This window comes from Gekko japonicus, unplaced genomic scaffold, assembly GCF_001447785.1.
Source record: "Gekko japonicus isolate JY-2015 unplaced genomic scaffold, Gekko_japonicus_V1.1 scaffold3210, whole genome shotgun sequence".
Lineage (NCBI taxonomy): Eukaryota > Metazoa > Chordata > Lepidosauria > Squamata > Gekkonidae > Gekko > Gekko japonicus.
In genome coordinates, this window is record NW_015164297.1 from 122872 (window position 1) to 133206 (window position 10335).

At 46.1% G+C, this 10335-nt stretch overlaps 1 protein-coding gene across 1 annotated transcript in view; it reads right to left on the reverse strand.

Annotated features, from left to right (window-relative positions):
* Positions 1–10335, reverse strand: part of LOC107108372 (N-acetyl-beta-glucosaminyl-glycoprotein 4-beta-N-acetylgalactosaminyltransferase 1-like) — a 45113-nt gene that overhangs the window by 1690 nt on the left and 33088 nt on the right. Inside the window, exons 10-13 of the mRNA XM_015408796.1 lie at positions 9648–9801; positions 6772–6844; positions 6515–6668; positions 1015–1141 (exon numbers count right to left, since the gene is read on the reverse strand). Of these exons, the coding sequence (XP_015264282.1) occupies positions 1015–1141; positions 6515–6668; positions 6772–6844; positions 9648–9801 (508 nt within the window). The remainder of the gene's footprint in view (positions 1–1014; positions 1142–6514; positions 6669–6771; positions 6845–9647; positions 9802–10335) is intronic.

The window sequence follows — 10335 nt, forward strand, 5'->3', positions numbered from 1 at the left end:
CCTGCTGCAAAACCTCAGGAGACTGGCTTTCAGTCAATTAAGCAGAGGTTTAAATCCAGGAGGCCTACAGAATTCCAGTACTTTGTATGCTACATAACAGAGCTGAAAAATGGTCCAGACCTCCTGAAGAGGAAATCTTTGAGTCGACTGGCAGCCTTGGGGCCTTTTTGCACAGTCACAGCAGGCCCCGATCACATTTCAGACTTTGCATGAAAGCTCCATGCTTTTTCAAAGCCAATCACGCCGCTTCCTGCCAGCATATAACTGACGGAGGCGGATAGCCTTGCAAAAGGTGAGGTGGACAACCATGCTACCTTTTGCCCCTCTTTATTAAAAAAATAAAAAGGGTGATTAGATGTGTGCTGTGGCACACAAAGAATCAAAGTACAAATTTAGAAATGGCAGCGCTTGGGAAGGAGAGTCTCAACCTCTTTTTTTGGGGCCGCTATAAAAATATGTCTAGGGTTAGGGCTGCTGGAGAATGCAACCTGCTCTGTTTGGGCAAGGAGGCCCTATATGAGAAAGTGCCTATATGGGAAAGTGGACAAGTACTGGATTTGGACTGCATGGTGTTGACAGCTTCCTCCCTTGAGGCCTCTACTGCTTCCTTCAGCAGCCGCCCTGATCCATGCTGTGCAGGCTGAGACTTGAACAAAAGGCTCTGAGCACTCTTGTGCGGTGACATCACTCACATGTCCGAGGGCCTATCCACAAAAGTAGAACGAGCCTCAAGACCCCTGCCTCAGAAAGGGTCCCCCGCTCTCTTTCCTGATTCGGGAATTATCCTTTACATTTCCTCCACGGGAAAAGATGGAATCCGAATGAGTAAAGCCATGTTCAGTAGAAGCCAAATCTTTGTTCCGTTGACCATGGTCAAGGAAAGTATCTGTCCCTACAAAAGCTCAAGGCGCTGACGACTTTACAGAGAAAAGCACAAGCATATATAGGCAAACGGATATCAGGATCTTGCAGAACCGGTACACCAATTTAGGTTATCACAGATGGTAGCCTGACCTGTCCAGCAATTCCCAGTCCTCTCCACCCCAGCGGTCCCGGAACTCTTCCGTGTTCATCCCTCCAATACGATCAAAGTCAGACTTGTAGATCCCAAAGAGGCCAAAGCCATTCACTTCCCAATAGCCTGATAAAAGATGAACTAAGAATGAGTCCTGATCCTGGATCCTGAAGGGTAAGAAGGCAGAGACCTGATCTCCCTCCCACTGTGCTATCCACAGAAGCCAGCCTGTCCTCTACTGGCTGCAAAAGACATTGTCTTGTGCATACATTAAATAACGTTGAAACTAGGTAGTGAACGACGACACAGAATTAACACAGAATTCTGCATGAAACTGATCCCCTCCCCACGTTACCTCCTGATCTTTCGGATTCAGTTAGTTCCTCATTACCAAATATGCAGAATTCCTCTTTCTCTCTTGTTTGCTAGCAAATTCAATGTTGCTTATCTCTGTGTGTGTGGGCATGTGCACCTGTGCACATTTGCATTTTCATTTATTATAATCTCAACTGTGGGCCTCTTAGAGGCAACGGGACCAAAACAGCTAGACTCCAGCAGGAACTTCCTGATATTTTACAAGTTATATTTCTGCATAAGAGATTCAGTACCAAGGGACATCAGTAGTTTTGTCGTTCAGTTGCACAGTCGAGTCCGACTCTTCGCGACCCCATGGACCAGATCACGCCAGGCCCTCCTGTCTTCCGCTGTCCTCATCAGTAGTAGCAGAAGGAAAAATAAGTGCATAAGTTGTTTTGGCTCTCAGCCCATGACTTGTAGCCTGTAGCTGTGAGTCAGCTGTCCAGTAGACTTAGGACCAGTGTACCCTCTAAGCTGAGTCAGTGTGAGCTAGCTCACAGGTTTTTAGCCTCCGGCTCACACATTTTTGCCTTAGCTCAGGGAGGAGGGCTCTAGAGCAAACTAATTTATGCAGCAGCCAAATGGCTCACTTACAACTTTACTGCCAGCAGCCCACAAAGCAGGATTTTTGCTCACAAGACCCAACAGCTTAGAGGGAGCATCCGTTAGGACCAACCCAGGAGTTTGTGTTGGATATTTTTTTGTTCACATATAAAATATTTCAGGTTTCTTTTAAAAATGATTTAAATTCTTTATTACAAACCAAATTCCCAAACAGAAAGAAATAAACAATATCAAAATATAATAATGATGGCAAGTCTACAGATAAACATCTGTATAAAGGTTTCCAAATATTTAAAAATACGTCCGTGCACAATGGTCATCTATATGCCATGTGTTCAAATGTTAATAAAGTCAAAAGGTCCTCAATCCATTGGATTACTGGAGGTGGGCATTTATCTTTCCAGTACAGTAATATAAGTCTTTTAGCAACAGTAAGAGCATGGGGGTGGGGTCTATTTTCACTGACTATCAGTTAGTCTCCAGGAGACAGGCAAATAGTTTAAAAGTACATAAGCATCCTCAAAAATTAATTAATATTCTAATACAAAATTGATATGAGTAATGACTTCCTCCCAAAAAGACTGAATAACTGGACAGACCCAAAGCATATGTTTAAGAGATGCCAGCAGCGCCAGCAATTAAACAGTTCTTTACTAAAAAGGGGCTATTGTGGTGTGCAGTATATCCTGAACATAATTTTTTGCTGAATAAATCACAGCTTGAGGTCCACAGAAACAACAAAGTATAAGATTTAGGGCCATATCCCATTGCTTTGGCAGAACAGGGTGGTCTAGCTCCTCGTTCCATTGATTTCTGAGACTTTGCATATCATATTTATTAATCAACAGCAAATATTAATAAACAGATGTAAGTTTCGTTTTCTGCACTGATTTTTCAGGTTTTCTTGTAAGCTGCTTTGGATCCCCAAAGAGGAGGAACGCAGAGCTATTCTTGGGCAGGAACGCACAGGAACGGAGTTCCGGCTGGCTCCCAAGTTGGCTACGCCTAGCAGGAACTCATTAGCATAATAGGCCACACCCAACATCAGAAACTCATTAGGATTGGCTACATTAGGGGTGTGTGGCCTAGCATGCAAAGGAGTTCCTGCTACAAAAAAAGGCCCTGGGTCTTGACTTCTGGTAACATGGGGGTGCAGCCTAATGTGCTAATGAGCTGTGCTGTCAGGGGTGTGGCCCAATATGCTAATGAGTTCCTGCTGTTGGGTGTGGCCTATTATGCTAATGAGTTCCTGCTGGGCTTTTTCTACAAAAAGAGCCCTGGAGAAAAGGAACATATAAATGCCTAACTGAACAAGTAACGCCCCGTGCGGATTCAGGAAAGCTTACAAATGGAGGGAGGGAGATCCTGTTGCTTGAAGGAGCAGAGGCCGTCTAGGCCAGGTAGGGTTGCCAGGTTAGTTACCTCTTTTAGCGGGGGAGGGGTGGTCCCATTCCGGGACATTCACCCTGACGACGTCGCCTGGAAGTGACGGGCCCAGCGTGATAATGCCACTTCCAGGCGACGGCATCACGCTGAGCACATCGGCCCAATGTGGCCACTTCGGGGGGAGGGTCCCCCTGCCGGCTGAATCCTGGACCAGCGGATTGGGGCCCCTTTAAGCGGGGGAACCCCCGCCCCCCAGGAGCACCTGGCAACCCTAAGGCCAGGGAAATCTGCTATTTTCCTAGAACTTAGAATCTTGAGATTTTTTTTAAAGAAAGAATTTGTTTGTAGTGGTTTTTTTTAGAGATGCCCTGACAGTCAAAGGTGTATATGTGTGGAATGTAAAACCAGGCTTTTAGTGAGCGGAGCTTCAAAATCCAGCATAACTCCTCCCTATGGCCAGGAGGATTAATTATGCAGAAAAATCATATAAACTGTCAGGTTTATACAGGCTCCAGAATTCACCCTTCTTGGCATATCCTGGGTGTGTGTTTGTAACATAATTAGCAGGAAACACACAAGTGGCTAAGACCCACTGCACAGAGTTGTAGATGGGAAAGAATTAAAGCAGGGACGACCCTACCACCTTCAGCAAGGAACTGCATTAACAGGAAGTTTCCCTTGACCTGCCGTCTTGCTAACGAGGTGGCCAAGCACATGTTCAACTAACCCTGCTCCTTGATAGAAAAAAAAAACACTGAGTGGTTTATGGACGAGGAAGTAAAGGGCACCAGGAAAATCCTTGTCAATCAGTCTCAGTCAGCCTCCTTTCCAGGTTGTCTCAGCAAAGACAAAGCGCTCGAAGAAAGCAGAAGGCATCCATTCGGTCACCTTCTCTATCCCAGCCATCCCCGTGCAGTTCTGTCTCCAGTTTCTAACGCAGGACTCAAAAATATGAAATAGATTGTAGATGATGGATAACTGACAGAAAGAGAACACCTACTGCACAAAGCTAAGAGACCCTGAAGATTCAGAGAAGAAGCATTATGTCCCATTAATACAATTATTAACTTTGCATTAAAAAGGTAAAGGTTCCCTTGCTTAAAGCTAATAGGCGCTGAAGATTCAGAGAAGAATCATTATGTCCCATTAATACAATCAGGGCTTTTTTTGTGGGAAAACCCAGCAGGAACTCATTAGCATAATAGGCCGCACCCAACAGCAGGAACACATTAGCATATTTGGCCACACCCCTGACAGCACAGCTCATTAGCACATTAGGCCGCACCCCCATGTTACCAGAAGTGTGGTTATCCAGCCACACCTACCTTTTGCTTGTTATTCTGTTTACCCTGTTTGTTGTCAAAACCCAGGGCCTTTTTTTGTAGCAGGAACTCCTTTGCATGTTAGGCCACACACCCCTAATGTAGCCAATCCTAATGAGTTTCTGCTGTTGGGTGTGGCCTGTTATGCTAAGGAGTTCCTGCTGGGTGTGGCCAACTTGGGAGCCAGCCGGAACTCCGTTCCTGTGCGTTCCTGCCCCAAAATTGCCCTGAGTACAATTATTAACTTTGTATTAGTAAACCATAAGTTCGGTGTATACTTTCTGTTGCTTGGTTCTCTCACTTCTGCTTCCTACAAAAACATTAACACGTGGGCTAACTCTCCCCTCCACCCTTTGCCACCCAGCGTCCTCACCTGGCAGCAATGCTCCCTCTCAGCTGTGGAGTCTTGTGAGCAGAACTTCCCCTTTGTGAGCTGAGCATTAAAACTGTGAGCGAGCCATTCCGCTACTACATACATTAGTTTGCTCCGGGGCCAACCCTTCCTGAGCTGAGGCAAAAATGGGTGAGCCAGAGGCTAAAAGACTGTGAGCTGGCTCACACTAACTCAGCTTAGGGGGAACAACGCCTGGCAGCGTTACCCATTAAGGCGTTTCATGTCAGAGTCATAAGAACGGCAAGGTAGTTTGCTTTGTGTTTCACAGCACGGAAGTTGAAGCCAAGACTCCTGTGCTCTGTTTTGGACACTTTATATCACTCACATGCAAACCGTTTGGCCTCCCGGTTGGCCTGTGAGGATGCCAATCCCTTCTCGACAGAGGCCATGTGAAATTTGAGCTATAAAGTTAACACGGCTTCATGAACAAGTCCTAGAATATCTGGGTATTATTCATGGTCTCTCAGGACAGCAGTGAGAAAAAGAACGTGTAAAATATCCCATTCTCTTTGAAGAGAAGTGCAGGTAAGGATTCTGTGTTTCTAAGAGTTAGTGCCACAGGCTTCCTTTAAGAGTGGTAGGCAGGGGCGGATTAACCATTAAGCAGACGAAGCACGTGCTTAGGGCGCCAGGGCCAAAGGGGGCACCACAAAGTTGGGAAAAGGGTGAAAAGAAAAAAAATCATGAATGAAGATTTGTTAAAAAAACAAATTGATAAAACTAGTGCACATAGATCGTGGTGCACCCGAGGGTTATCTTCTATTTTTTGTTGGCGAGGTGCAGTGTCATAAAGGTAAAGGTTCCCTTGCTTGAAAGCCAGTCGAATCCGACTCTAGGGTTGCGGTGCTCATCTCTGTTTCAAAGCCGAAGAGCCAGCGCTGTCCGAAGACATTTCCGTGGTCATGTGGCCGGCATGACTAAACGCCAAGGCGCACGGAACGCTGTTCCCTTCCCACCGAAGTGGTCCCTATTTATCTACTTGCAATGTCTTGCTTTCGAACTGCTAGGTTGGCAGGAGCTGGAACTAGAGACGGGAGCTCACTCCGTCATGCGGCACACTCAGATCTCGAACTGCTGAACTACCGACCTTCCACAGCCTGCAGTTCAGCATCTTAACCACTTGAGCCACCACAGTGTCATAGGCTATGTTTAAAAGTAAAATGATGGAGCCAAATTCAGTTGTCATGGCAGTCATTTCAATGTCCCTCTCTGCCCCCTTTTAATTTCAGCCCCATGTAAACATCAAAAATGAAGCGTGTTCAGTTGAGTGGTGCGCAAAAGGAGGGGGGCACCAAGATTGGTCAGTGCTTAGGGTGCCAGTGAGCCTTAATCCGCCCCGGTGGTAGGTCGGAAGCGGAGCACACTGCAGTGCCAGCAGGATCGCTTTAGCATCGCTTTCGTTGTGTTGCTAGCGCGTCTTGGTCTTGTCCTGCTGCCTCATTGCCAGACTAGCTCTCTCTGCTTCTGCAGCCTTACCATTGGGTTCTTGCGGAGAGCTCCCACAGCCCAGCCTCATGACGATGGGTGCGTAAGCCAGTTTCCCCTCCACACAATGCTTCCGGATGCTGTCTAGGATGTTGAGGGGGAAGTGGATGTGCAGGTCACACAGGAAAACAATACTGCTGCCGTCCTGCGGGTATCAAAGAGAGCAGCACAGACAGGCCATGACTGTGTGGCAAACCAGGTGCCAAGCAGCTCTGGGAGCAGCCACCCCTCTTCTCCTCAGTTCTCACCTCAATGGAGTCCACTCCAACCTGCAGTCCTGCAGAGCGTTCAAAGTTCCCCCCACGCTTCAAGTATTGGTACCTGTGAACGAGAACAAGCCGGAAAACGGTGTGAAGACAACAGAGGATGGGAATGAGAAGAAGATGGGGGGATACAGGTAACTGTATGAGTTACCTGGCCGTAACTACCAGGGCCTTCCAAACATCCAGAAGGTGAAATCATTTGGACATAAAGCACCTGAAGGGCAACATTAAACTACAATCAGCCAGGCTACAGATGAGCAAGAATCAGGGCTACCCACCAATCACGGAATTGCAGTGGATTAATCAGCTGTCTTTCCACTAAACATTATTCAGTTAAGTATAAGTAAATCTGCATATTGCCAGTAGTGCGGATATGTGTGTTTCTGAGATGCTGAAAAGGTTGAGACAAGTTATAATTTGACATGCTTACACTACAACTCGTTTTTAGAACAGGAAGAAGAAGAGATTGGATTTATACCCCGCCCTTCACTCCCCAAAGGAGTCTCAGAGCGGCTTACAAACTCCTTTCCCTTCCCCTCCCCACAACAGACACCCTGTGAGGCAGGTGAGGCTGAGAGAGCTCTGACAGACACTGCTCTTTTTCAAGAACAGCTCTTATCAGAACTACAGCTTGCCCAGGGTCATCCAGCAGGTGCAAGTAGAGGAGAGGGGAATGAAACCTGGTTCTCCCAGATTAGAGTCCGCGCACTTAACCACTACACCAAACTGGCTCATCAGTAACATTTTCTTGATCACTGCCTGTTACAGCAACACATCAGAACCAAAACAAAGACACAAAATAAACTCGCAGCCCTGGCTGGGTGATCAGCTGAGGCTGCGATGTTAACACACAGTTTTAATGGAGGTGAACAAATGGAATTCACTTTCAAGGAAACACAGGATCCAGATGCAAAGCTTGTAGTGGATAAATCCTCAAATTAAAACTCGCCAGCCTAAGAATGATATTCACAGAGAATCAGGGCTATTTTTGGGCAGGAACGCACAGGAACGGAGTTCCGGCTGGCTCCCGAGTTGGCCACACCCAGCAGGAACTCATTAGCATAATAGGCCACACCCAACAGCAGAAACTCATTAGGACTGGCTACATTAGGGGTGTGTGGCCTAACATGCAAAGGAGTTCCTGCTCCAAAAAAAGCCCTGGGTTTTGACAACAAACAAGGTAAACAGAATAAGAAGCAAAAGGTGGGTGTGGCTGGATGACCACACTTCTGGTAACATGGTGTGTGTGGCCTAATATGCTAATGAGCTATGCTGTCAGGGATGTGTCCTAATAAGCAAATAAATTTCTGCTGTTGGGTGTGGCCTATTATGCTAATGAGTTCCTGCTGGGCTTTTTCTACAAAAAAAGCCCTGCAGAAAAGTGGGGGGGGGGGGGGGGGGGATTTGGTGTCAGCTTGCAAAGGACAGGCATCACCCAGCGGCTGTAGCTAGTTACACACCTTCTTCATACTTAAGGGGAGCTGTTTCAGCACGGACTGTTCTGTCTTTGGCCTGCACTGAGGCGTTTCTCCTGTTACCTTTGGCTATTCAAGTCTCATTCTCATGCACAGCTGAAAAAACGAGGCCAGTCACACATGACCTTGGAGAGGAAACCAGGTATCAGATTTTATTTAAACGGCCTCCCTCTTTTCCCTAGTGACCAGCTGTACCTTCTATAGGATGCAAAGGAATGTGCTTGGCAAGTATTAGCAGCTGTACTCAGCAAGCAGAGGAGTGCTGGGCTGCTTGAAGACTGAGTTTTGGCCTCTCCTTTCAATACTATGGGCCCTGGTTTATCCAATGCAAACATGCAATGAATACTGCTAATATCAGTGCTTCAGCGATAACACGTTTTTTCTACAGGAGAGGTGACCAATTTGTACCAGCGGCTTTAAAAAATCTTTAATGCCAAAGTGATCTCACAACTATTGTATGGCATCCCGATATGGATCAGAGCTCCTGACAGTACCACCGATTGTGTTCAGCCCAAATTCCTACGTAAAGTTTTGGGCTTGCCAAAGTGTTGTCCCATATGCAGCTCTTTGCTTAGAAACAGGTCTGAATCTAGTCGAAACCAGAGCGTGGCTTATGACGTTTAAATATTGGCTACGTCTGCATTATAATTCTGACCCGGGGAGCCTCATATAGCAAATGCTCTCAGAGTCTAACATGTCAAACTGGCTAACATATATTGAGGGGAAAAATTTAAGGCCATGGGTATATTTTTGGATTCTGTGATCCCATCAGCAGGCGCATTCCAGTTGATCAAACAGAGGATGTTGGATGTTGAGCGTCAGGAGTTACATAGTCTTGCCAACAAAACCTGCTCTCCTCTGAGCTTTGAGATGCCCCTCACTGTCGGTAGGATGGCTTCATATTTATCCTCCCTACAAGCGCCACAACTACGCAGAGCTTTCTCTTTAGCCAGATTCAATAAGACAGCATATGCGGCTAGACATTGCCCTTGTGGATCTGGATGTGTTGAGACGGTCTTACATGTTTTGTTGCGATGTCACTTTTATGTAAATATACGCTCTAAATATCTAAACTCTATATTGGCCAACATGATGGGTTTTTCAGATCCCCATGAAGTTTACAAACTTTTGAATGATTCCTCTGTTGAAGTAACTGAGAAAGTGGCTAAGTGCCTTCAATCCGCCATGCTGCTACGCCAAGAAAAGTACAGTTATAACCTATTATTTTATTCAATGTATTTGTAATACTGTGTCCTACTTGTATACTTTTATAATGACTTTGTTCTACTGATATAGGCCAATAAAGGCTGACTTGACTTGACTGAGTTATACTGACACAGGAAGCACAGTCAGTGAGAAATGGGCTTGCATCACTGCTTGTGTTACCTGGGCAGGTGAGCCTCCTGCAGTGCCTTCTCCACATCCATGTCATCACTATCAAAGTCCACCAGGATAATGTTGAAGTTGGCATCCTTGGTGTTCAAGTATAGGCTGGCCATGTCGGAGATAAACTGCTGTACCCAACGTGCCTGGTTTTTCACTGCAAGATATGAATACAGACGATTGGGCTTTCATACAGCACACTAATCACAGGTGAACAGCTCTGTAATGAAAGGTTCCCATTCACAACATCTATCCTGCCATGGATCCACAGAGGCAGAGGAATAATACTCTCAGCAAGAGCCAGCCCAACCAAGAATTCAGCGATATTCAGCCTTTGACAATTCAATATTCTATTAACAGAGATAATTATATGGGAAGAGATTACAAAGACAGAGTTGTGTTGTTTCCCTTATTACCTACTGCTCAGTACATATTTTGCATTTTCTCACCAAAGAATATGATTTCTGTATATGAAAATATATGATATTTTCAAGACCCGAGTTGCCGCATGACGGAGTGAGCTCCCGTCTCTAGTCCCAGCTCCTGCCAACCTAGCAGTTCGAAAGCAAGAAATTGCAAGTAGATAAATAAGTACCGCTTCGGTGGGAAGGTCACAGCGTTCCGTGCGCCTTGGTGTTAATCATGCCGGCCACATGACCACGGAAACGTCTTCGGACAGAGCTGGCTCTTC